Source organism: Haemorhous mexicanus, chromosome 8 (genome assembly GCF_027477595.1).
Source record: "Haemorhous mexicanus isolate bHaeMex1 chromosome 8, bHaeMex1.pri, whole genome shotgun sequence".
NCBI classification, from domain to species: Eukaryota; Metazoa; Chordata; class Aves; order Passeriformes; family Fringillidae; genus Haemorhous; species Haemorhous mexicanus.
The window spans coordinates 8,936,722-8,964,389 of record NC_082348.1 but is presented as its reverse complement, the minus strand read 5'-3'; the positions used below and the strand labels follow the sequence as shown (position 1 = coordinate 8,964,389).

Genomic DNA, 27,668 nt, shown 5'->3' with positions numbered 1-27,668 from the left:
TATAATTATGTAGATCTGTTCAGAACATCTTTATATAACTACAGAGGCCAGAGATTAAAACTGGCCTTACTCTTACAGCTCTTCATTTGGTTCTTACATATCCCAGAGGCACATAGTAGGCAGTACAGAAAATAAAAATACAAAGATTTTTACATTCAAGCTATATATTCTGCAATAAGATACATATATTTATGTGTGTGTGTGTACATATATACAGAAAGAGAGAAAAACTTCAAGTACAAAACCAGTTAAATGGTAAATTTTAAGCCAATCTCACTGAATGTCCTATGCACATCAAAAATGCTTGGGGAAAAGATAACTGAAAAATCCCTTACTTTCATTTTCAGCATTCCAGAATCAGAAGAAACGACTCAAACTGTTGTGTCCTATGTTTTCAGGACCAGATGCATACAGAGGGCATAATGTGAAATGCTGCTCTGCATTTTTAAGGATTGATTTTGGTTTTCAAAAAGGATAGTGGCTGGCTGGCCAGTCTGTGGGCACAGGCATTACCTGGAGACACTTGACCAACTTTTTTCTTTAGATGCTGTAGAGCTGCAGTAGCTCTGGGGATTTTGAGCTGGCTTGTTTGTCCCTTTGGGCTTGTGTCCATCTGAAAAGCACCATGCTGACTCACTGACTGCCCCTCTGCTCATGGAAACTGTCCCTTTGCCATGGGAAAGGGTTTGTAGGTATGGAAGTCTTGTAAACAAAGTGAGGGAGCAAACGTTCTGCTGGGCAGAAAGGTGAGTCTTTAACCTTGCAGTGACTCAAAATAAAATAAATCATTCTTTTCCCCCTGATGACAAAGCCTGCCATCCTGTATAATGCTCTTTCTCTGCTTCCTGATCTTTTTTGGCTACCAGACAGTGGTCTTGCCTGACCTAAAGATATGAAAAGAAACCTAGATGGGAAAAAAGGCATTGGAATACACCATAAAGGGTGTAAACTGGTGCTTTTATCTTGTCTTTGCCTGATGATGAAATGGAAAGGATGACTTAAAAACCAGGCTTCCTGAATCCAGTCTTCCCTCAAGGATGAGTTAAATCAGAGTAGATGGAATTATATTCAGATGAAACTGTCTCAAATCTATGTGGAAACTTATCACCTAGCCAGAAATAAATAGTGTTGGGTCATCAGTCTGCTTGGAGAGTGATTTGGTCAGGTGCCAATCTGGGCTAAGTTCTGGAGGTGGATGGGGAAACGTAACAAACTCAGCTTGCTGAGAGGGACAGTGGTAAATAATGGTACTTTGACCACGTCGTCCAAACCCCATGAAACAGCAAAAAAATCCCCTTTTTATGAAATCTAGGCTTTCCCCTCAAGAAGCAGCATTTGGAGACTTTACTGTAAGTGTTAGGCAAGAACTAACAGTCAATATCATCACTGGCCACATGAGCAATATTTGGAGAATATTACTCACTGTAGTTACTTGAGGCTAAAAAGGGAATTCTTATGAGTCTCTGTCTGTGTAGAACTCTTCCAGGTTATGGGAGCAACGTTGGTTTGTGGAAGGGTTTATGTGCCCCAAAGCTGATCATTCCCCCTGCCCTTTGTATTAACTGGTCTGGTAACAAGTACTTCCTTGTCCCATAAGCTGTACCTCATTTGGTGCTGACAGCTCTTGTTTCTCAAAGCAACACTGAACACTGAGTGTCTTTTCCTTCACTGTAGGAAAATGAGGCTGTTCCAGGCATGTCCTTGTACCTGACCTTCCTGAGGTAGTCTTCTTGTGTCATCCTGATTGCTTGCTTTTAAATGAGCTGTAGTGAATGGCTGTCCATTCGCTGCTTGGTGATTTGGATGTCCAAAACCTAAAGAATTATTCTGATAAAGAGTAAGAATTTCATAGAAAGCAACAGGTGAAACATGAAATTAGGACAGAAATCTTTGCCCTGTGCTCTGTCCACAGTGGGTGTGAAGTCAGAAGAGCATTTCATACCTGCTTTGTGATCTAGCAAGGGACTTTTTAAGGTGTAAGGCAATGAAGGACTGTGCCCAAAATGTACAACATGTTTTCATGTTGTGGTCAAAACTTGATGATCCCTTTGCATGACTGTTCAAAGATCTTATTATTGCTAGTGAAACCAGTGGGTTTAGAGCTGCTGTTTTGTTTGCTTAAATGGGAATGTTCAGGTGACAGCCATTTCTAAAAGCTTCACCCTATTATTTGATGTAAGGCCAGCTGGAAGGCCTTGGTTTTCTCCATGTAATTTTGTGAAGCAGCAGGCCATTCCAATAATTATCCTCGCCCTATTTCAATCAAATACTGCTTGGAACTTTGGCTCAGTGTAACAGAGAACATGCAGCAGCAGCTGTCATCTCAGAGCCAGCAGTGCAGACCAGACGTCTGGTATTGGGGATGTCTCTCTCTCAAATGCTTTTACACTCCTGGATAAGGTGCTTTATTTCCTCAGCTTATAAACATGTATCAGGCACTGCTTCCAGGACCAGAAGTGCTGTCTGTATTTGAGACAACAGGGATACTGGACTTGCTGTCAGATTTGATGATTTTTTTAGTAAAATCTGCTGTCACAGTAACATGAATATAGCTGTACTGACTTGTCCACAGAGTTCATTGAGGAGAACAAAACCAGAGGCAATTGATCTTTCTAAACCTCACTGCCTTGACTGATCCATACACTCAAGAGGTGTGGTATCTTTGCTGTCATAAACTCCAGAAAATCTGTGCAACATCATATTAAAAAATAAAGGCATTGAATTTTATGAGAGCAGCTAGGAAAGCAACTGAGAAGTACTGGTTTGGGGAGCTGCCAGGCAGCACCTCAAGTGACTGATCTGACTAACAGAGTCCATCAGTTTCCATGTATATTAGTGCTGCTAGCTCAGCTCTCACAGTCACTTTTAAGGCAAAAATTGTCCTAGCAAATCAGCAATATAATTTAACTGCTACTGTCTAACCTAGTTTGATGGCCATCCATTTTCTAAAGTCACCAAATTTTATTTTTTTTATCAACAATACCATTATACCAAAACATACATATATTTAAGAAAAAGAAACACCTTTGAACTTAGAAATGTTGATAGTGCTTTGAAATCCTCAGAGCTGGGGCTGTTAGACATTACTGGAGGTCTCCCCACTTGAGAATTCCCCCGTTGCGCTGGGCAGAACAAATTTGACGTATCTGCCCTTCTCCCAGCCCCTCCTGATTCTCAGAAGTCTGTGCTGGATGCAGGGCAAACTGAAGATGACTTTGGCTATGATCACAGTGCATGGTACCAGCAGGGTGAGGGTGTAGGTTGGGGGCAGGTAGAATTTGTACTGGTTCTCATCGAAGGCCCTCGACCAGCCGTACGTGAGCGTGTGCAGAGTGCTGATCACCAAGGCAATAAATCCAAGGGAGGACTGAAAGGAAAAGAAACACACATCAGTTAGCAGAGTGCCTTGTGCCTGGCTGTCTTCCTGTATTTTTGACATTATTTTCTAAGTCTACCTGACACAGAGGAAGCCATGTGTATTCCTGTGTTTCAATAAAACATGGCTGGAACCCTTTCCTGGGGAGTGTGCCAGACTGTGCTTTTCTTTGTCTAATCAGAGGTTAAGTGTGACATTAGAAGCTCAGCAGGAATTTCCCAGAAGGTGCTGCCAACTCAGCAGAGAGGAGGGCTCCTGCATCCTGTGAAGCAGCAGCCCCCAGCCCCTGCTGGGCAGGGGAGCACAGGCAGCTCCCAAGGGCTCCTCCTGAGCTGCAGCTGCCAGCTCTGCTCTGCCAGCTCTGCCCTGCCAGACCCTGGCTGGCTGAGGCATCTGACCAGCAGGATGAAGCATCAGTGATGTGGCTCTGGACCACAGCTGGCACTGCAGGAAGTGGGTGAGGCCACAGCTCCACAGAGAACAGAGATCTTCAGGTGTCATTTACAGAAAAAATGAGATTGTGAAGGAAGAAGTGCTCTGTTCTGAGGTGAGCAACAGCCCTCAAGTGTCTCCACCTCTGTCTTAGAGATCTGTGTTGGTTCAAAGGCTGTGAGAAGAGCCCTTTATCCACTCAGGGAGGCAGCAAGAATGCAGCCCCTGTTCTACAGGCAATAACTTCTCCCATTTTCAGCTGAGATCATGCTCCCAAGCACCCACAGGGACAACATCTCTTGAGTAATTCCAGCTCCCTCTGAGGGTTGCTCTCAAAGATAGGTTTTAAACTCTTTCCCTCACTGAGGGCTTCCTGCCAGCATCAGAGGTGGTGTCTCCAGAGCCTGCCAGCTCCCACTGCCTGCTGGCACTCAGCAGCCCTGGGCACTCGCTGTGTTCTCCTTTGTGCAGGCCTTTGCTACTGTATTTTCACAGAAAAGTGCAGGTGGAGCATCTTGCTCTGCTGCCCTACTTTGAATGCTTGGTCTAAGCCTGAAATAACAACCAAATTTCAAGTTGCCTAGACAGTGAAAATTTTGCTGCTTATGTCCCTAACTTAGGGAAGAAAGCCTTTCAAAGCTAAAATATCTGTCTTGGTGCAGAGATCAGCAAGAAAGAGTCTTCCTGAAGATATGTCCAGGAAAGAGGACATGGCAGGGAAATGAGGAACCAGGACAAGATGGGAGGAAGGACTCATCATCTTTTGAAAAAAAAAGTTTCATCCAAAGAACTACTCAATTCATAGATTCCCCTTCTATTTTTGATTGCTGAGAAACAATTTAAAAACCCAGACAACTTTTAAAAATGTACCACGTTGTTACCAAAAACCAGACCAAGACTCCTCTAAACTTCAGAGCTAATCTTTTAAGCAGTTGAGGGGACTGGGGAAGGGAGGGAAGGAGAGCTATAAATCTGCTACCAGATCTAGGTACTTCACTTTTACAGTATGTATCTGGCAGTCACGTGGGTGTCACTGAGTCCTGCCAAGGCAGGGAAGAACTCTCTGTGTTACAGCTGAGCATTACTCAAGGTCATGCCAGGAACTGGGAACAGAGCTGGAAACTGAGCCTTAGTCCTGTGTGCAAGCCCATACTTATCCTTTCTTTCATGTCCTTCTTACCAGAAGCTGTGTCCATGTCCTAAACCAAAGTGGTAACAAGCAGCAAACTCAACAGGGTCAAGATTCGTTGCATTTGGAAAATTAAGGAGGAGTTTGCTGAAATATGCCATGGTCACAGTTGAACCTAACAGCAGGACCTGACCCACAGATCATCCAGCAATTACAGGTTAAGATTCTCTCCAACAGGCAAAAACCCCCAGAGTGGCAAAAGGTTTGAAGTACCAGATTAGGACTCATCTTGCAAAGCAGGGCAGGGAAAAGGGGACAGAGTGAATCCAAGAGCAAAAGCTTTCTGCCCTGGGCAGGGGGTGCATTCAGTCAGCCCAAGCAGGGCTCTGTGCATGGCAGGGATGTCAGAGCTGGAGATAATTACCTTGTGCCTCCAGCTGCTGGCACTGGGGGAGAGCAGGAGAGGAAATTAAAAGGACAAAAGGTGACAAACCATCACAGGCACTCAGCAACTGACCCACCTTTGTGTGTGGATGGGGGGATGAAACAAAGAGTCTAATTGGCTACAAACACATGGCAACAAGCACATGGCTAAACGGCTGCGGCTGGAGCCAGGGCTGGCAGATCCTCTGGCAGCAGCAATGGGCTGATCCACTTTTGGCACAAACGAGGAGCTGATGGGGGGAGCAGAGGGGGTCCCAGTGCTGATGCTGGCTGAAGGAGCCATGGCTGCACCCGCCAGGCAGCTGGATACAGCAGGTCTGTAAGTGCACAGAACCCAAAAGTTTTGCTGATTGGAGCTTGGCTCAGTGTTTACAGCTCAATATACACTCAGTGTAGCACAATGCAGAGCTTGCTGAGCACCCCAGGGGCTGATCTGCCAAAGTGCTTAGCTCTGATACCACTCTTGAGCTCTCATTGATCCTCTCTATGCAGTTCCTAGCTATGAAGTCTTTCGGGGTTTTGTTTTCAACAGTGGCAGAGGCTTTTTTTGTACTGTCACAACACGTGGGGCATGCAGCCCTGTAGGGTATTAAAGCTCTCTGAAAGGTGCTATATGAAGACAGTATCTTCCTGGTGCAGGTTTTGCATGCATTTTCTATTCTGCATTAACTCTTCCCACCTCCCCCACTTCCTTAGTGCCTGCAGGCTCCCTGTAACACCTCAGCAAAGGTGATCCAGTCACATGTGGCTCATTTAGAAATGCTTGGGCAGCACTGAAAGCAAAGATTCCCTTCCTGACCCAGATAAGTTTCTGACTTGTGCAGCCATCAGTACTGTGAAATTATTAGCTCAATGAAAGCAGCTCTGGCCCCTTGCACTGCCTCGACAGGAGGGTTAGAAAAGGTCTGATTACAGATTCTTTACATCTTATGCTACATGAACTATGAAAGAAACCAGGTCAATTCAACCTTCAAATTCCAGGAGGGCTTCTCAGGATATGAAGGTAAAGGCAATCATACACATTTTTACTTCTCAGGCAATTAGAGTTGATTTGTAAATCACTGGGGAATGTTAAAAATGTCTCCTATAAGTTGAATTACATATAAATCATTCCTGTTAGCCAGAGTTTCAATCCTGTACATTTTCTGTTAAAACTGGACACACAGGGGAACTGTGTATCCAATTTAACCATATTTAATTGAAATTTGAGTATGTGCAGGAGCTACTGTGAAAATGAACCTTTTTTCCTATAACTTTGGCAACAATACAAATGGGATTTTCGACCTGTCAGGCTACAGATGTGTATTTTAATACTGTGGCAGTATATGGCACTAATTCATATGACACATAATTCATGGTACACACTGGCTGCTGGAGAATGTCAGACTTGGGAAGCTCTGGGTATGGAGGGGAATAAAGTGACTCCTGAATCTGCCTCACATGTGGCTTTTGGTGCAGCATCTCTCAAACACCATCCAGTTCAACTGAGATGGGAACAAATTGCTGCACTTTCTGGAAGGCATCTGGCTGGGGTGTCTGCACTCTGCATTTCACCTCTTTTATGCTGTAGAAGTGCTAGAAATCCCAAATATTTGAGAAAGCAGCCTCATGCTTCACCCATTGTATTTGCACTGTGCCACTGTGCATTAATTCAGGGAGGCTCACTCTGAGCTATGTGAATGTAACCTCTGGAGCCTGGAACCAGTAGCTGTAGCTGCTCTTTTAATTTCCTCAAGAAAGGCACTACCAACTTATTGAGGAGTAAGTAATTAAAAAATCCCTCATTTACAAAAAAAGGTAATATGGAAGCTAACATGCCAGGAGATCTGTAACCTGCTCTTTTTACATGGTATTTCCACAAAGAGGCACAATACCAGCCGTGCCTCTCCTGCCTGTGATCAGCTGGGAGCTCGTGTCACACTGTCACACTTTATTCCATGCAGACAGAAATAGGTGTGAGTATCTTTCCATGAACTAAGCCAGCCAGTTCCCATGTGGGGCAGCCAAGAGCTATTTTGGAACTGACCATCATGAATTTGTCTGGTCCCAGTGCTGACATACCCTTGGAAAGGCTGGGAAGGGGTCCCAAAGGGCAGATGGAACAGTCGTGTTACACGCACGACCTGCCACGACAATGTTTGTGTTACATGACACAACACCAGCACCCTCCAGGACAGCTGCCAGGCTGCCTGGGGAGCCAAAGGGAAATGCAGGGGGTTTCAAAACCTCCTTCCAGGCTGCAAGGAGATACTTCCCTTCGTCTGGGATTCCTGGTATGAGGTGTACAAGTCAGGACTGATTTATCTGGTGTCCCAGCAGCTGCAGCCCTCCCCTGAGACATGGTGGTGAGAATTAATATGCTCCCATTGTCCAGTCTGAAACAGAGGTTTAAAGCCAGTCTCCCTTCTCCTTGAGGGATGATCTCTTGGGGTCAAGATCTCCTAGTGCAGCCCTTCTACTCAGTGTAAATAATTACTGGCTAGCCCACAGCAAGAGGGGAAAGAAGACAAACTGGATTGCTCGTGTGGTGATCAGGGCACTTGTGGGAGAAGCAGGGGAGCAGACTTCAAAACTCCTGCTCTAATGAATATTGAATTATTTATATACCACTGGAGAGCTTCAGCAGAGCTTAACAGTGGCTGGATGATAGATATTCACCTCTGCATCCCTGAGCCCTGCCCTCCCCTTTGGAAGGGTTAGGTGGTGCAAAGGGAGGCTCCACAGGGGAGCTGCAGGGGAACGGGGGTCCTGGGGGGGCTCACACACCTTGGGTGCCACAGGGGTTACAAAGCCTGGTGCATGCTAAGCAGCCCTGCTGTAGGAGGCACAAGTGAAAAGGACTTTTAGGGCTGTGGGGTATGACTGTGACACAGTGAGTGGAATCTGGCCTCAAAATCAGCTTTAATGTGCAGAGGATAGTTGAAAGGTTCATTCTCTGCTATCTCTGTTAATGAGCCCTTAGCCTGGCTCCAAATGCATCCCTGAAAAAGCTGCAGCCAGTGAATACTGTGTCTGTGAAAATCCCAGGGGGTAGACTCAGGTCACCAAGGGAATTTGGCCCTTGAGGGCTTGGCCATCACTGCAAGTGGGAGGAAGGCTCCTAAACCACTGGGGAAAAACGAAAGTTTTCTGCAGGTTTTAGAATCAGACATGGCCTTTTAATTGAAATCATACCCAGTTCTCTGTGCTGTGTGGGCTCTGGCAGCTTACAAACTACTCTAAACCTTTTTGTCTATTGAACACTTGGGTGCATGCAGGCTCTGTCAAACCTGTCTTTCCCCTGCACTGTCCTCCCAGGCTCTTTCCTCTTCAGCAGCTCACTCCCCCTGAACAGCAAGGGCAGATCTCCATGCTGTAGCCAGCTGTGCCCACAGTGAGTTCCCTGCCTGCCCTCCACAGCCTGGTGCTCCCCACAGCAGCTCTGCTGCTGCTGATCTACATGTGGATGTCCATGACACCTTGCATTCTCCCTTCTCCTGAGAAAAGCACCTTCCCTAGACAGGACAAGCCCTCTGTGAGAGCAGCATGGCCCCAGGACAGACCACTCTGCCCCTCTCCTACTCTGGGTCTCCCCTCCTGGAAAAGGGGTCTGTGGCTCTGGGGTGCATGGGGATGTTTTGCTGCTGACACCAATGCACAGCTGCCCTGCCAGAGCAGGATGTGCTGGGAAAGCAGGTCAAGCCCTGCCCTGTCTGTGTGAGGGCCTGACTCTGATTCTGCAGAATCCCTCTCTGGCATCAGCAAATATCAACTTTACCTGAATGAAACTGAATTCCCTCCAGTTGAGAGAGTTTGCGATGGATGGAAGTGAAGTGATGGCAAGTAACGACAGCAAGCCCAGGGCAATTATTCCAACAGAGATATAAATCTCCATCCTCCAGACTTCCTCCTCTACCCAGACTGTCATCTTCTTCTCCACAGCCTGGCATGACAATGAAGGTTTGTTAAAATTGGGCACTTAGGGACAGAGGAACTGAGTTTTATCTGTTTTGGTTTTGGAAGCAGGTTTCCTGGATGAGGTCCTGTTCACACCTCCAGCACTATTTGCCTGTTTGGGAGATGTAGTAATGCTCTCTTATCCCAAAGCCATTTGGCCAAAGCTAGACCTGATTTGAAGCCTGCTGGGAAGAACTGCTGAATGCTCTCAGCTCCCATGCCTGTAACCACAGCAGCAAGCCCCAAAGTCACATTTGGAAAGATAATTACAATGAGAACTCAGTTTCAAGCCATGAAAACAAATACAGATGCTTGAATATGCAGTAGTCTCCTAATAACCTTTGTTTTAAGTGCATTTAGGGGGGAAATTGTTCATGCTAATGGAAGGGAAGATGGGTTTTATACTGCATGGCAAAGAGGAACATTTAGAACTGTCCTCTTTAGCCCATTAAATGGGTTTAATTTACTAAACAAAGATGTTGCTAGAAAACAGGAGGTAGAGGGGAAATGAATATAGGATGCTTGCCTGAGATTAATGTGCAACTGTGGCACTTGAGAACAACCTGCTCAAGGCGGGAGCTGAGAGGCTGGGAATGGTGTTTGATGGATGCTCTGAACAGCCACTGCTGCCCAAACCAGCCATCCTGCTCCCCTCAGCCCCCACAGCCCCTTCCCTCCTTTTTGGGACACATATTTGGAATCACTCAGCCAAACAGCCCAGCACAGAAAGCAGAGGGGTTGTGGGGTAATCCCTTGATCACATACCCCCCTCAGCTGCATGCAGCCTGTGCCATCCCAGGAGGGAGCAGTGAGGAGCACTGAGGAGCCAGGGGCAGGAAAGAGCAAATCCCATCCTCCTATGGTACTACAGAGCTGGCTGAACTGCCTGAAGGCAGCAATCTCACACTGGATAAACACTGCTGAGTGTGTCCATAAAGCAATTAAGTCCCTTTCCATTTCCTTGTTCTTATATAACTGGTTCTTCACCGCCATTTTGTTAAACTCCTGCAGGCACAGGGTGATGAGGACACACAACCCTCTCTGGGTTATGACTTGGTTACTCCAGCAGGCACAATTATGAACATCAGTGTGAACAAACAGAGATCTCTCAAGATTTTGGGAGCTGAAGGGAACTCTGCTCCCCTTACCACTGGATTCCCTCTCCTAGCATTTTTCCTGCCTCTGACCTAGTCTCAGACACACCAGTGCCAGGCAAGGCTGGTTTCAAAGGCTCGTCATTGTTTCTGGGGAGCAGTGGCATGGGAGGGTTGACCCTAGCCCTGGCTGTCACTGCAGAGGGAGCTGTGTATCCAGGGAGGTGGCAGCTCCTCAGCACAGACAGGCGAGTGCTCAGTCTGTGCTGTGCGGCTCACCTGTGGGGGAAGCGCTCCTAGAGAGCTTTTTCCCACTGTCCCACAGCTTTGGAAAATGATGAAAACCCCACGATATTAGGCCCACCACCCAAGATGTGCATGAGTTCAGCAGACCCCTGCAGGTGCTGACCTGAGGAGCACCCCCATTACCTGCTTGACGGCCGTCTCGATTAACAGGTAGCGGTGGGAGCGGCGCATGGGCAGGCACAGGCTGTACACAGCATGCAGGGCTGCACAGAAGAAGCTGAGGAGACCAATCTGCTTCCTATGCTGCAGCCACTGGTCCAGCCAATCTGGGAAGCGCCTGTACTTAGTGCCATAGTAGAGCTGGGAGCAGGCTGCCAGCACCCCAGGCAGGTAGACCAGAGACAGCATGACGTAGGAGACGCACGGCAGTGTGGTGTTGACCACCTCGATGGGGATCTTGTACAGCTTGTTCTTCTGCTCCCTGATGTAAGGGTGGATGACTTGCCGGATCAGGTTGTAGGTGAAGAAGCAAAGAAAAAGCCCCAGAGCCAAAAAAATGGGGATTTTCCAGGCTGGCAGGAGGCGCAGGGGAATGTTCTCGATCTCACAGGCTGATGACATGCAGCCCATGTCCACAGGGGTGAATCCCATGACTTGAGCAATTTCTGCAATGGTGCGCTTGGCTTCTTGGTTATTTGAGCAGATCAGAACCTGCAACGAACAGAAATACACACATAGGGCAAAGAAATCAGGCTGCTGGGATCGAGTGCATCCAGAGGGATTCTGTGTCACAGGGAGCCTATGTTATTCCACTCAGCATTACAATTCCTGGCAGGCTTTTTAACAGGGATTTACCATGGCTGCCAAAGACCTCTCTCCTGGACAGGTTTCCTTTCATGCATGTACCGCCAGTTTGTTTCACTGGCTCTGTTTGGATAAACAGATAACTGAACAATACTTTTCACTTAAGCAGATGCTCCAAGGACTACAAAGTGTGAACGGAGTGAAGGTAGTTCATTTCTGAACAAAGAAATGCAGAAGCTAAGGGGTGGTCTCTGGATGCCACAGCCAGCACTCAAGACTCCTTCTCCTGGAGCCTAAGGCCATTTGCTGATGCTGACAGACCTGAGCTGCTGGAACAGCTGGGATTTGGGATTCTTCCCCTGCTGGAAGAAAACAATACCTGCTTATTTCCATCCCTGGCACCCGACTGCAGCGTCCACGCAGAAACCACATTAAAGGCCTTTACCACGGTGCAGGCTGGGAACAAGGAGGCCAAGTACTCTGCGTTGGATTCCTTGTGATGGTTGATCTCCGTGTTGTTGCTGACATCCACCAGGATTTTGCCCACAAGCACATCAGCCAGGTCACAGAGGGTGGAGTAATGCTCCCTGAAAATGGCCACGAAGATGACATCCGCCTTCTTCACGGCCTCGGCCTGGAAGGTGACCTCTGCTGCAGCAGGGAACAGGCTGGCTTTCCGCTTGGGGTTGCGGCTGCCCACCACCACCCTGAAGCCGGAGCGCACCAGGCGCACGGCCAAGGAGCGCGCGAAGTCCCCGCTGCCCAGCACGCCCACGGTGCGCCCGGCTGGCACCGGCGGCGGGCTGCGCTCGCCTGCCGTGCTCCCGTGGCCCAGCAGAGGTTTGGCCATGTCTCCTCTGGACATCCTGGCAGGAAAAACAAGGAGAAATGCAAATTCACTGTGGAGCTCTCACAGAGACCCAGACCACGTCTGGGGTCATGGGGAAAAATGTCACTTAGGCCGCTCGAACATGGTTTTGGTCCCAGTGGCCCAGGGCCTGTTTGCCAAACCCATCAGGAAATGTGCAGTAATGTTCAGGCACCACTGGAGGGGCACAAAACACCAGGCTGGGTTGGAAGGTGAAGGTTTTTATGGAGGTTTCTCAGGGTTGTGTGATCCAACACCTTGTGGATGCACTCATCCATCCTCTGGTGTCCTTCACGCTGGCATCTCACACTGCAAAGCCAGGCCAACGCTGACAGCAATCAGGACCAGAAACTCTGAGATTCCCATGGAGCTACCAGATACCTCCTAAAGAAGGGGTCCATGAAGATCCCTGGGACTACATCTGGAAAAGCTGGAGGGGTGCTTCTGATTTGCCAGAGCAGAATCAAGGCAGAAAGTCAAATTGAAATGAAAGTGTCCTAAAAGTGGTAAATGAAGAGAGTTTCAGCCCTTGTCTGTCCCAATATTTGGGTCTGGCAAGTGCTGTTTGCTTCAGCTCTTTAATGAGTAATGAGAACTTACTCGTGACATTTAAAAAAATATATTAAAACATGATGGGATTTGCTCATGAAAGATCTTGATGAGCTTTACAAACGTTAATGAATTTTGCCCTGTAACAGATTAGATATTGAGGGCATGGAGAGGTTTTAAGCAGACCAGTGAATTCATAGTCAGCACAGCAGCTGAACCTGGAGGTCAGAAAAAACTTGGGCAGGGAACTGCTAGACTGCTCATGGGCTGTGTCAGTGGCTCAAATGTGCCTCCCAACTTAAGGAACAGCAAATTTACCCTTAAGAATGGCAAATTCCTGAGGGTGAGATTTTAAGAGGGCTCACAAGGCAGCCCATGGACTTAGAACACCAGGACATCTGGCTTTTGTACTGGCACACTGCTAAAGATTATAATAAAGACCATAATTAACAGAGTTGTGATATACTGGGGATGGAGAAAATTGGCTTTGGTGGAGTGCAGTCTTGCCTTGTACCTGGTCAAGTTCTCTCAAAGTGAAGGTGACCATTTGGATGGGGTGACCTAGTCCCTGGCACTGGTGTGTGTTTCATAGGCTTTTGGAAATGTCCTTCACCCAAGGCTCTTCTGGGATTGGCACAGTAGTGGTGCAAAGGGGAAGGGCACTTTGGCATGAATAGTTACCAATGGGAAACAAAGGGTGAGAAGAAATAAATTATTTTCATAATGGGAATAGGTTGCCAAGGGATTTCCCTGAGGATTTATGCTATTCAACATGCTCATAATTGATCTAGGAAAGGGAGTGAATATTGACAAGATGGAACTCATGCGTAGTGATCACAGAATAGTTCGGGTTGAAAGGGACTATAAGATCATCTACTTCCAGCCCCTTGCCATGGGCAGGGACACCTTCTACTAGACCAGGCTGCTCAAAGTCCCATCCAACCTGGTCCTGAACACCTGCAAGGATGGGGCATCCACTGGATCTCTTCCATGGAATCTCTGCCCGGATTCCATGGCAACCTCTTCCCATGCCTCGCCACCCTTATACTAAAGCATTTCTTCCTAGTATTTACTCAAAATCATTTAGGATGAATCTTTGTTGTGAAGAATCTGCAAAAGGATCTCCCTATTCAAAGTGCCTGAACACCAAAATTCACTACAGAAGCTAGAGAGACATGGCAAGAGCTGCCTGTGGGCAAAAACTCCTCTAATCATATATACACTTCAAAGAGCTGTAAATTTGTTAAAACCACTCAGAAAAATGATCAAAGGGTCACGTTACTATGAAAACACCAACCTGGAGGTCCCTGGCAGACAAACATCAATCACACCCAAGTTACCAGAGGAGATCTCTCACACAGCAGCCAGATCTCAATCCTGCTCCTCACTGAAAACCTGCAAAACACCTTCAGCAGATGGACTTTGAAACCAAAATTCACTGTCCTGGGTACAAACTCATCATGGTTTCAGTGACAATACTGTTTCTAGGGCAGAGGTCTGTCCTCTCCTTGCCTCTCACCAAGCACCACCTTATCCTGGAGACCCAAAGGTGCTCCTGGAAGAAGTGCTAGCAGGGGAAAACAAGTACCAAAGAAGTGCATGGTGACTTCTTCCCCTTCAAAACTCATGTCCACTGCATAAATACAGAGATCGAACTGCATACTGCAGTTCTGCTTATTTCTCTGAAAAAAAAAAAGGGGGGGGGGGGGGAATAAACACAGAAAGGGGCCACAGGGATGACTTATTGATCTCTGCAAAGATGCAGGGTTTTTTTTTCCTGGTCCCTTCTTATCAGAAGCCTTATCACACACTCACTGCTTTACTTTTTAGAAACCTTACTGCTTCACCTAAATGTACTCATGTCCAGAACTATTTGTTCTAGGACAATTCTATTGTTCAGAATAATTAGCTTGCTCTCCCCTACTCCCCTCCCCCTCTCCCCTTTTCCACCCCCTGTGCACACAAAATATTACCCCAAAATAAAGAAACACATCTCTGTCTCTCAGCCATGGGGGGAGACATCAGCATTCAGGATGACAAAGTGATTGTTACCCACAGACTCATTTCATAATCAACTTAAGGCACCTCAAAAGTTCTCTCTGTGGTCCCACTGGGATGTAAATGTTACTGCAAGCAATTTTTTTTTTTTATACTGTGCTTCCTCTGTCCTGCAGCTGCCACTGAACATGTAGAGAGATGTCAGCAATGTTTGGAGATAAACATCTTTGCTGTCTCCAGTTATTTTGATTAAAAGGGATGACAGAATTAAACAGCCTTTGAAGTCAGCAGGATAGTTACAAAGTAAGACAACTCAAAATGTTTTCTGTGAATTTTGGTGTGATTATTTCAGTCATGCTCTGACTGGTGGGGCTTTGGAGCAGGACTCATCCCTGCTGCCAGCCCATGGTGGCACGGTCCCTGGAGCTGGCTGCTGCCTGTAGCTGTCATTGCCATGCACTGAAATCCTCCTGAGAAAGGAGGGGAGCATCTCTCTTTCACCATGAACACATTTCACTGAGACAAACGCTGTGGTCTCTGCCTAACAGATGCCTGGCAATGGACTGTCTGATTAGGCAACAGCTTTTCTTCACTTCTGTATCTCTGGGGAGCACACAGACCCCCCCCCCCCCCCCCCACCTCCTGCCACCACCCCGACTTACCACTTACCGAGTCCACGCTGCATTTCTGCACCTATGGACATGTCACCTGCTTGAAACTCTCCCACCCAAAGCTAATTCACCACAGCAAGGCCAATCCATCCAGAGTGGGTGCAAAGCACCATGGCCAGGATGCTGCAGAGGAGGCCAGGAGTGAATATCATGGTGCTTAGACATCTTTAGCACCTCCAGACTTAGATAAACCCCATTTATTGATCTTCCTTGTCAAGCAAACTGCATCCCTACTGAGTTATAGCACGTGCAATCCAAGGAGATCAGTTTCTTACCAAGGAAGCTCCAAGATGATTTAAAGCACAGCCCAGTGGGGATAAACAAGCTCCAATTCTAACTGGGCAGCAGTTCCCTAACTAAAATACTGAATTCAATGTACAGCTGCCCTTCAGCTCAGCTGCTAATGACACCCTTACATCACTGCTGTGTCCACTGCAGCACACTTGTACCCCTGTGCAGTTCAATGACTGCACTGCCACTGCTGCTGTTAATTGCAGGGCAATAGCAGTGATGGGCAGTGAGCAAGATGGGGAGCTCCCCTCTGCTGGGCACTCTACAAAAACTGTCCAGAAGGCAACTCCTGCCCCAAGGAGTGGGATCAGACAGACAGGAGCTGCATGAAACGAAGCAGTCAAAACTCTGTTGCCCAGGCAGAGGGAGGGAGGGGTTCTCACAGGAGACACACAGGGATAATTCTACATATTTTGCACCTGAGGCTTGGCAAAAGCTGTTAGCTTAGGCTCAGTGCCAGGCAAACAAGGTTTTTCTGCCTCTCTGCCCACACTGAAAGGCCTCACTCCAATTTTGCAGCAGGACAGCCATCCTGGATGGAGCTGGGCTGCAGGAGCCCACCCACTCACGTATCCCTGGGCTTACAGCAGAGGCAATCTGCTGAGCAAATCATCCCCCACAGCTACTGGGGAACAGGCCCACTTGTTATCCTCTTTCAACAGACGTGGGGGAAGGAGATACTAACAATGATGGGATTCCAGCAAGTTTGTCTGGAATGACCCAGATATCTTTAACGAAACCATCTTTTGGGGCCCCTTTCACATCTTCTGCTGCAGGAGGATAGCCTAGTTGGTTCCTGTAATTAGCAGTCAGAGGTGTTCGAGTTGTACACCCTGAAGAAGGATGGACCTGTGGTGGCAAGGCATGAGCTTTGCTTCAGGCTCCGGACAAAAAAAAAAAAAAATCAAGATTCATTTCAATGCCTTGGTATTCAGATTTATCAGATAAAAGACAAGTTAGTTTTACCCTAACTCTAAAAAAAAGGCAGTGTTTTAAACATATCAAACTGTGCTGAAGAATATGGCAGCAATCTCATACAGAGCTCCAAGTGTCCTGTCCAGTGAAACCAAACTGGTTCCTGTTTGCACAGAAACTCATCTTTGAGCTCAGCCTCACATACTCAGTCTGCACCACCTTGGCTAAAAACACTGCTTTTCTGTCTTCCCCCAAAGTCAGTGTTTGTTTAGACTGACCACAACTGAGTCTCCATAAGCTGTGGATTCAACCCGTGCAGGTCATCAAAGAGCCTGCTCAGTGCTTCTGTTTGGGTGCCACTCGAGATAAAGCACATGATTATTACACACATTCCCTAATGAGCGCATGGGTTGAAAGACCAGCAAGGCTCATGAGGAATCAAAGGATGCAGCAGAGTCTTTGGTCAGGTCACTGCAGAGGAGTTACATGATTTCTGCACTGGGAAGGTGCCTTTGGGCCCTGCCAGCCGTGGCTGGCACCAGCTCAGTCCCACAAACACACACTCCAGAGACAGGGGTGATCTCTGTCCCCAGGGGACTTCCAGTCTGCATGGAGAGACCTTTGAATCATGAAGCCAAAGCCCTTCAGCCTCTGTTTGCAGAGCATCTCTTGCTGTGTTAACCTCCAAAAGCCCCAGCTGGAGAAGAGCATTCAGAGCTGAAGCTTTCCACTCAGGTCTTGCTCTGAGCAGAAATACTTGGGGGTTTTTTTTTGGTTTTTTTTTTTTTTTTTTTTTTTTTTTCTACCACCATTTTATTTCCAGAGAAAATCAAATGTTTAAGTCTCTTTTCCACACACAGAGCATCTCTCCCAGGAGCACAGCAAGAGCCATGAACCTGAACCTGTTGGAACTGGAACAGATTTAAGTAATAAAAGAGCTTATCCAAAGCTGCTTTAATCTCAGCTCTGGTGCACATTTCTGGAGAGCTTGCAGTCCTGCCCAGGCTGACTGGAAATGACTTCCCCAGCTCTGCCTGCAAGAGAAAGAGTCAGGGAAACCAAGCCTGCTGCCTTTTTGCTTGCCCCTTTTCTTCTTTCTCCTTCCAAAGCAGAGTTATTTCCCAAATGGTGCAAACCAGGAACTGGCAAAGGATGGAAATCACTCTTCCAGAAAAGCCATATTGCAAACCCAGCTGGGCTGCCAGCCACAACATGAGAATGAGGAAATGCTGGGAGCTGGGCTGTCCCTGCTGCTGTCATTCAGCCCACATGCACACGGGACACGGGCTGTGCTCCCTGTGCCTCTGCTGCTGGGGTGGGGAGGAGGGACAGGGACAGGGCAGGGCAGCTGGTCCTGAGGTGGCATCACTGCGTGCTGAGCATGGCACTGCGGGGCAGGGGAACAGACTGCGGTGGGCTCAGGGCCTGCCGTGACTCCCCACCTGCTGTGGGCTCCAAGGCCTGCTGTGACCCCAGGCCTGCTGTGGGCTCAGGGACTGCTGTGACTCCCCACCTGCTGTGGGCTCCAAGGCCTGCTGTGACCCCAGGCCTGCTGTGGGCTCCAAGGCCTGCTGTGACCCCACACTTGGTGTGGGCTCAAGGCCTGCTGTGACCCCACACTTGCTGTGGGCTTAGGGACTGCTGTGACCCCAGACCTGCTGTGACCCCAGACCTGCTGTGACCCCAGGCCTGCTGTGACTCCACACCTGCTGTGGGCTCCAAGGCCTGCTGTGACCCCAGGCCTGCTGTGGGCTCCAAGGCCTGCTGTGACCCCACACTTGGTGTGGGCTCAAGGCCTGCTGTGACCCCACACTTGCTGTGGGCTTAGGGACTGCTGTGACCCCAGACCTGCTGTGGGCTCAAGGCCTGCTGTGACCCCACACTTGCTGTGGGCTCCAAGGCCTGCTGTGACCCCAGGCCTGCTGTGGGCTCAGGGACTGCTGTGACTCCCCACCTGCTGTGGGCTCAAGGCCTGCTGTGACCCCACACTTGGTGTGGGCTCAAGGCCTGCCGTGACCCCACACTTGGTGTGGGCTCAAGGCCTGCTGTGACCCCACACTTGGTGTGGGCTCAAGGCCTGCTGTGACCCGACACTTGCTGTGGGCTCAAGGCCTGCTGTGACCCCAGACCTGCTGTGGGCTCAAGGCCTGCTGTGACCCCACACTTGGTGTGGGCTCCAAGGCCTGCTGTGACCCCACACTTGGTGTGGGCTCAGGGACTGCTGTGACCCCAGGCCTGCTGTGGGCTTAGGGACTGCTGTGACCCCAGGCCTGCTGTGGGGCTCCAGGAGTTGCCACATGTCCCCCTACAATTGTTCTCTACCCTGATGCACTCTGCAATCACAGGTCCTCATCCCTCCTTCTGCCCCAGGGCAGCTCTTTATCTGATTACCTCATTATCAGGTATTTATCTGCTAAAACCACTTCCATAAGCTCCTGCAGAGCCCCGCTTTCTCTCCTCTTTATCTCTCAATCCAGTTAAACTTATCCCTTCCTCTTTTACCCCCAAAGGACGTGGCAAATGATTTGCTTTCTCCTCTGCAGACACATTCTGTATTTGGAGTACAGGTTTCTCATCTCCATTTGGTTTTTCCTGCACGAGTGAAACCCAACTCTTTCATCAGAGCCATTATTTACCGAATGTCCAACAACTCAGCCTCTGTTCCTTGCTCTCATTTTTCTTGGAGGATGCCCAGAACTGCATTTTCCAACTGAGCCCCTAAAAGGCACCACCTGGAGCAGAGATGCTGCTTCCCCAGTGCACTTCTCTTTATCCATATCCCAAGAGGACTGTTTGCTTTTGCACAACTGTGTGCCCCTGTTAACCCATGGGGCACAGTGTCCCTGTCCTCTGGCTCCTGTGACCACTGGCTGGCTGGTCGCTCACCTGGTGTCCGGCCGGTCAGTCAGTCCTACCACACAGGACAGAACGTGTGCCCTGTTTTTTTAAACCAGCTCTCACAATCTTCAATTCTTAGTCTCTTCTCTAAAATGTTTCCAGTCCCTTCTAGCTCAGTGTCACCCACAAATTCAGTATCTGCCTCCCCACTCCATCACACACAAATGAAAACATGGGCTGACAGGCACTGACCCTCCCAACTCCATATACCCTCTGGTTTATACACTGAAAAAAAAAAATTAGAATGTTGTTTTTGGAAGCCAGCAGTGAAGCCTAAGGCATGTCCATGTCCTGACCACAAGATGTTCCTCACCAGAACCAAAATTCAAAAATAGCTTTCAGAACAGGGGAAAGTAGAGGAGAAAGGGCTACCAGAATTGCCCACAGGGACAAAATGACCTCTTTTTCCCACACAAGCTTAGACATTTTGGCTACAGTTCTCCTATAGAACTACACCAGCTTGTGATCACTTGGCAGGGACAGTTTCTCTCTCCAAGAATAAACCCTGCATTTTAATGCTGAGCAGGAAAACTACCTATCTATGATGAACAACTGGAAAAAAAACCTTTGCCCTGGTTTCATCCAAATGATGTATTTTAAAGCAGTTACCAACAGGTTCTGCCATAGAGATCTTCAAACTTTTCTCCCCCAAATCTGCCTCCATTTGCAGTGCCACTTCTCTGTAGCAAAGCCCTTGTTTGAAGAACTTCCTCTGCTCTTCTGCAAGAACATCTTGATCTCTGTGCCCACTGTGTTGAGAGAATAATGAGAAGCCTGAGAAAGACCTACCCTGTAGTAAAACATCATGAAATGGGAATCTGAAAGTCTGGGAAATCCTGAGGTTTCACTGTAAGACCGTGGAAGGCACAGACCTGAAGCAAGATGGAGTTTGCTAGAGCAGTGCTGATGCTGACACAGCACACACGAGCTTATCTGACTGATGTGACTCTGAATGAGTTATTTTCTCAGCTTAGCATCTCACAGTTCTTAAGTGACATAAAAGGACAATTTATAACAAGTTTAGGCGCTATACTTAAGTCTTGTATAGCTTCTCTTGCTTTTTTGGGGAGTTTTCATTCTCTTGCTTCTCTTACAAGTTAACAACTGACTCACCCATTTCTGAGCCTTCCCCTCCTCAAGGGCAAGAAGAGCATGAAAGCCACCCAAAGGTGGAAGTTTCTAAGGTAGATCTAGTAACTCCCTGCAGCTAGACATGATGGGTGGAGGTGTTCCTGCCTAAAATGAGCTGGGGCTTCCACCCTTCTCCAGGCCGACAGAGGTCAGGCAGGACCAGACTTCAGCAGTCACCACAGGGAGCTGGCAGGCTCCAGCTCTCTCTTTAAAATCTCTTTGTTTCTTTCCAGGAAAAGCATGAGGAATTGTGCTGAGCATGCAGGGAAATATTTGTACTGGCTATTTCCGTGCCACAGTGCCTGTTAGAAGGGTCTCCAAGATCAGCACGCTCTTGCCTTTCTGACTTTGCTTCACCCAGTCACTCAGAAGATGCACGGGACCACATGGGGAGAAGATGCCTGGGAGGCAGTGTGGGGTGGAAGGAAGACACAGCATATGGCAGAGGGCCAGCCCATCTCCTGCTGATCTGATTTTCCCCCTCCACAGGACACAGGCATGACACACAGTATAGAGGTAGCTCTGAGCCAGCCCTGAATAAGCACAGTGGAGAAAACAGGAAAGGTAACCAATGCAGGGCCATGTACTGCCTCTTCTGATTTTCCCAACAGCTCCTGGGAAGCTCCTGGGAGAGAGGCAAACACAACTGGCTGAACAGGTGGTTATCTTTGAAGACACAGATGGGTAAGAGAAAGATGCTCTTTCTTGAAGTCAACTCACTGCCCTGCCTTCCCCTTTCTCTCGCACCAATTGCCTTCAGTCCAGCATCCTGCACAGCAGATCTAGCTTGCTTTCTCCTGCACTGGCAGGGGTCTTGCAGGTGAGCCCAGAGAGACAAATACATGCAGTGTGAACAATATGCCTCCCCCCAGGACCCCAATCCTGAGCAAGACCCAGATGTGCTGGACAGGTACAAACAGCATGTATTTCACCACTGAAATACATGCTGTTTGTACCTGTGCCAAGCTGCACTGGCACAGGTTCTGTCCTGTATCTAACCCCAGCATAAGAAGGATGTGGACCTGCTGGAGTGAGTCCAAAGAAGGGTCACTCCAGCAGGTCCACATCCTCAAGAGATGCTCAAGGAGGATGAAGCCCCTCTCTTATTAAGACAGGCTGTGAGAGTTGGAGTTGCTCAGCCTGGAGAAGACCCCAGGAAGACCTCAGAGCAACTTTCAGTTGAAGAGAGCTGGAGAGGGACTTTTTACAGAGTAGTGTAGTGGTAGGACAATGGGGAATGTCCTTGCAGTGACAGAGGGCAGGTTTATATCAGATATAAGGAAGAAATTCTTCAGTATGAAGGTGGCACAGATTGCACAGCAAAGCTGTGGATGACCCATCCCTGGAAGTGATCAGGATCAGGTTGGACTGAGTTTAGAGCAACATGGTCTAGTGGAAGGTGCTCCTGACGATGGTGAGAGCTGGAATGAGATGATCTTTAAGGTCCTTTCCAACGCGAAGCACTCTGTAGCTCTATGAGCTATTAGTGCTTGCACATGATCTGCAGTTGGTATCAGGCTCCTTCGGTGGTGGACATGTTATCTACAGACCCTGACTCTTGAAGCCTACATCCCGTGGGGAGCTCTTAGGACATTTTTTCCAAAGACTATAGTGGTGAATTCATACTAAAGGAAATGCACACATTGCCACAACAAAGACTTTAGAGAGACTCACTGAAAATCTGAGAACCTGGAAAAGGGATGGGAGGAATTTCTGCGTCAGTACCTTAAACACCATGAAAAATTTCAAAATGTTTAGGCCCCAGAGTAAGTAAAGGCTTTTGGAAGCTCCCATGTCACTGACATATTTTCAGAAGCTTTTTACTTTCAATTAAGTGACAGTTCACTTAAACTTAGATGAAGATGGGAAGCTGCTTAATCCACTGTAGGTCTGCATAAGAAAACATACGAAGAAGCAGTAAATTCAAATTTGAAAAGAGCATTTTCTTCCATTACGATGTTGACAAAAAACTCACTCTAATCAGTGATGGTAAACTTACAGATAACAAATTGGTGTGTTTTAATTCCTGGTGTGTGACATTTCTTATCACAGCTGCCACTGCCTTTCCCACCTCTCAAGAGAGCTGGCATGGCTGGCCTACTTCTTCCATCATCGGAAAAAATGTGTTTCCCCTGAATCTAAACCTGCTTCTATTTATGGGTGTGATGTTACAAGGTCATAGTCAAAGCATAGTTCTTAACAATAAAAAGCAAACCAACCCCAAAACAAAAATAAAGAGCAAAATAAACAACAAAAGAATTATGCTGTCAAAGAGCACGTTTTCCTGGGGTTTGATGTGGTTTTGTTAAACACAGACTTGTTGAGTCATCAGCATTTTCTCCTTTACAATCACAGAGGAAATCAAATATGTGCAGTGACTGCAGCATCTTATATTACTGTACATTTGTTTCATAGCAAATGTGATTTTAGAAGAAAACAAAAGCTTGATGCAGTATTTAAATCTTATTAGTCCTGCATTTCCTCAGCCCACAGGAGTATTGATGCTGTAGGCAACAGCCTTCCTCTCCTGCTGTCTCTCAGTTTTGGTTTCTCGCCACAGCAGGCAATTCTCTGCGTTAGTTTTATTTAGACTACTCTGATTGAGATGATCTGGGGTTCTCTATACCCCTCTGCCCAGCTCAGGCATTAGGAACACAAACACTCCCCCAAGCTCCCTGGTGTCCATCTGTCATGGGCAGATGTCACATCCTGGACAGGATCACAGGACAGGGCCAGTCCACCCCAGCTTCCATCACCTGTGGGATGTTCCTACTACAAAGTCACCTCTACAATTCCTTCACAGCTCTCGTCCCTCTTTACTCTTACATGGATCAAATGCTGAAGCCCCCCTCAAAAAGCATCCAACCTTTGCAGCTTTTACAAGTCCTAGAGTGGTTCAGAAACCCCACAGCTGCTCCCTGCTCGCCTCTGAGGGATCCTGGGCCCTGGCCAAGATTTTCCCCAAGTTTTTTTTTTAATATCTCAGTGCTGATTTCTCCGTGGCTGGAAAGAGCCACTCATCTCCTCGAAGTATTTAGCGAGCTGAGAATGAGAAGTGAAACCTAAGTGCCAAGTGCTGCTCTCTGAGGAGCACAGCCTGAAAGTGCATGCATGCATGCATGCATCCATCCCCACTGCGCTCACAAGGACCGCACCACTCGGAACCGGGAACCCGACGCGTTCCGGGGGCTTTGTGCCCGATTGGTGCCAGGGACAGGGAGCTTCCCGCAGCCGCACGGATGTGTCCAGCAGCCAGGGAAGGACAGCGCTTCCCGCGGGCAGCCCGCACCGCAGTCCGGCGGACCTGCACCCCACCGAGCTCTGCCGGTGACCGCCCGGACCGAGACACACCGGCCCCCGCAGACATCTCCGCCCGGGACCCGGCTGCAGCCCCAACACCAACCCTCGCACGGAGGGGTCCGAAAGCGCCCGGGACCCTGCCCAAGCGCAGGGCAGAGCGGGCCGCGGGCAGGGAACAGCCCCGCTCTCAGCCCCGCCGCGGGGATCCCGGGCCGGGGTGCGACGGAACGGGGCTCCAGCACCCGCGCTCGGCGGCGGGGGAGCCCCCGCTGACCCGGAACGTTCCCGCCGGGCAGGGCAGCCCCGGCGGCACCGAGCCGAGCCAAGCCGAGCCGAGCCTCCCCCGCCCTGCACGCCCGGCGCGGGCGGCTCGAGCCCCGCTCCGGTTGCTCGCCGTGCTGGCGGTGCCCGAGCCCCGCCATGCCCGTCCCCCCGCGCTCCTCACCTCTGCGCGGCGGCGGGAGGGCGAGCAGCGCCGTCCGGCAGCGCGGAGCCGAGCCGCGATGTCAGGCGGCGGGCTCCGCCCTCTGCCCATGTGCCCGCCGGGGCCGGGCGCCGCTCGGCTCCGCTCGGCTCCGCTCGGCACAGACCGGCCCAGCACGGCTCGGCACGGCCCGGCTCAGCGCCTAGCCCGGCCCGGCACAGCGCGGCTCAGGGTGAGGGACCCCCAGCCCCGTCCCCGCAGGGCTGCGCGGGCGTCACTGCCGTGCTCCGGTTAAACACACGCGGGCAGGAGGGCATCGCTGCCGGGGCAGCGGGGCCGCGGTGTCCATTACAGACAGGAGTCGAAGGCTAACCTGAATTCTCTATTTATAAACGCATTTCAGAGCCAGCCCGTGTCTCATTTTAATGGGCGGGTGCGGCTTGTTGCGCCTCTGCCCCTGCTATCAGGGGCCGCGCACTTGTTCTGGAAAGCGGTGCCGGGAGGCGTGGAGCAGATAATGAATGGTTCTGCACCCTAAGAGCTGTCCTGCTGCGAGCACCCCAGCACTGCTGCACGGCCCCCTCCGATGGACCGGGGCAGCACGCTCCCAAAGCTGCCGGGAGCTGGCATCAGAGGGAGAGTCTGCAGGCAAAAAGCACTGGGGCAAACCCGCGGGGACTTGAATCCCTCTGGAGCTTTGGTTTGCTCACTCAGTGGAGGAGAGGAGGGAAGGGACCTGAACGGGTTGTCTCATCCGCCCCAGCCGTGGGGAGGTGGGTGCAGTGTGTGTTTGAAACCCGGGCAGAGGATGTGCAGCCCCTTTGAGCCCAACCTGAAGTGCTACACCGCCCCTGCAGTCAGGAGGGTTTTCCAAATCTTTGCCAACTGCCATCCCCTCTGTGTCCTCCTTATACATGGGATATGTCTTCCTGGGATGAAACAAGCCCCACTTTTTTTGTCTCTCCCCAGCAGGGAGTGATTCTAACTATTTCAGCCCATTCTCACTGCTGTCCTGTGCAGATGTTCCCTTTCTCCAGTCTCTGTGCTGCCTGCAAACGGGCCCAGATGCCGGCTAGGACTGCCCCAGCTTGCAAGGGTACTTGCCACCTCTCACATCCATGGGGTGAGAGATACAGAAACCTGCAGATATGGGGAGGCTTCAGCAAAGATGTGGGATTGCTGGGGAAAGTTCCCGTTGGTGACTCCCAGTGGCTGGATGCTGGATAAGACAGAGCTCCAGAGGCTTGGGATGCTCATGCAGTAAACTTTGAGATTCTGTGAGTTCCCTGGGTATTGGACAATACTGAAGAGGTGTGAAAACCTATTGACATGGTTAGGAGAAGGAGAATCATTGGGATAGCTGTACTTCATCACCCCTCTGCAAAGGTCATCTGTGACAAAATGCATCTGGCAGAATGAGATTACTCCTTAGCCCCTTCCTGCCTGTAGTGGCCCCTGCCTCCTCATGCCTATCATGGTGATCATTTAAATGCCATGATCAGCTCTTTGTGGAGAGTGAAGGACAGAAATCATTGAACTCTCCTGCACCTGCTATATGTTGTTACCTGCTCTCCCACATTATGTAAAGGACAAATTTTGCCTTTAAATTTATTTACAGAATCCATAGTCATTTCCTTGTTTGCCTTGGTCATTGCAATTCATCCTACAGATTTGTCTTTGCTCTCTCAGGTCTCTGAACCATGCAGGTCTCTCCCTGTTCTTGTTTCCCTGCATGGGGCAAGGCTGCTGCCAGGGCAGTGTGATCAGTTCCCTGGGTAATGACCAACCCTCTGGAAGTGCTGAAATCTACTTCTCCTTTTTTAGATAACACTTCCTTTTTTGTAAATTAGCAAACTTTTCACTGAAACACCCTCTGCTTTCCCACCTTTATATCACAGAGAAGAATGAATACCAATTTTATACCTGTTTTCCTCTTCTCAAGCCTCTGGCTAGTCCTGTCCACTTGTTTGCTGGACAATTTGAGTCCTGCAGCCCCATTTTTTCTGCAGTCATCTCAGTAGGCAGCTAGGGCCTCCCCAGCTCCCAGACCTTGACTGGCTTTATTGGTTGCTCAAAAGATTCCCTTGGGATCTGTTTTTCTGATGAGAGATCTGATGTGGGCTTGCAAGTTGGCTTAATTTCTCTTCTACCCAGAGAGACCCAATGTGCCAGGATTATGCTGAACTTGGCCAGTGTTTCTGGGTGTATTTCTGGGTTTTTCCCCCCCCTTTTTCCTTGCTGGTCCCGAGAAAGAACTTTTCTCTGTCATCTGGACTGTTCTTCTCCAGCAATCCTCTTTCCTGGCCCATCACTCGCTGGTCAGAGCTGCAGCTCTCTGGCAGCACCATCTGCGTCCCTGTGCCCAGCTGGCTGTGTCCTGCTGTCCCCTTAGCCGTGATGCCACCTGCAACCCCTCCTCCTTGTCCTTCCACTCCATGGGGACAGGGAGTTGCCTTGGATCTGCTCAGGGCTGGGGCTGCCAGGCTCCTCCAGTGCCCGTGTGCTGGCACAGCATGGCACCGGTGAGCAGATGAACCTCGACAGCTCCTGGCTGCCCAGCCAGGGAGCCAGGGGGAGTTCCCACCTCCCACACTGTTTTGGGGGCCTGGAGCCATCCAAGGTGACAGTGTGGAGGGGTTCACCAGGCCAGCTCAGCTGCTGCCCCACACCCAATCAATAAGGGGGTGACCCAAGGATTTACTGCAGTAAGACACAAAGGCAGTGGTCCCTGAGCCTCCCTGTGCCCCTTGTCCCCTGCCAGCTCCCTTGGGTTCATCAGGTGCCAGCCCAAGTGCTGCTGTGTACCCGGAGGCCATGGGGATGCAGAAGTGCTGGGCAGCAGCGGCTGCACCTGAGCAGATGCTGTGACAAAAGCAGAGTTTGGGGACACCACCTCACCTGCCACTCACAATGTCATAGCCAGGGAATGGCTCAGCTTCCCCCTGAAATCCAGGGGCAAAAATGGCAAACTTACCACTGGAAAACCAGACCTGTTTGGTGGGGCAGTCAGTACACGTTGCTCTTCCTCTGGCCGACCCAAAGCTGTGGTCTGGGCTGGAATCTGCTGTCTTGGGCCCGCTGGTACCGTTTGGGTTGGGAAATTGGGTTATCAGCACAACAGGGTTCTGTCTGCTCTGGACTGGCAAATGGCCCGGGGCTGCT

At 49.4% G+C, this 27,668-nt stretch overlaps 1 protein-coding gene across 4 annotated transcripts; it reads right to left on the bottom strand.

The window, feature by feature from the left end:
- Positions 1 to 27,668, bottom strand: STEAP3 (STEAP3 metalloreductase). 4 transcript variants are annotated; one of them, XM_059852608.1, is made up of 5 exons: positions 27,481 to 27,665; positions 11,841 to 12,327; positions 10,841 to 11,368; positions 9,139 to 9,303; positions 1 to 3,367 (listed from the first exon to the last, which is right to left on the bottom strand). In XM_059852608.1, exons 2-5 carry the CDS (start codon positions 12,324 to 12,326, stop codon positions 3,077 to 3,079), a joined length of 1,470 nt encoding a protein of 489 aa, XP_059708591.1. In that variant the 5' UTR covers position 12,327; positions 27,481 to 27,665; the 3' UTR covers positions 1 to 3,076. The 4 variants fall into 4 exon arrangements, with proteins under 4 accessions (XP_059708591.1, XP_059708593.1, XP_059708592.1 ...); XM_059852610.1 differs by having other exon boundaries at positions 27,497 to 27,665; XM_059852609.1 differs by lacking the exon at positions 27,481 to 27,665 and adding an exon at positions 24,528 to 24,625.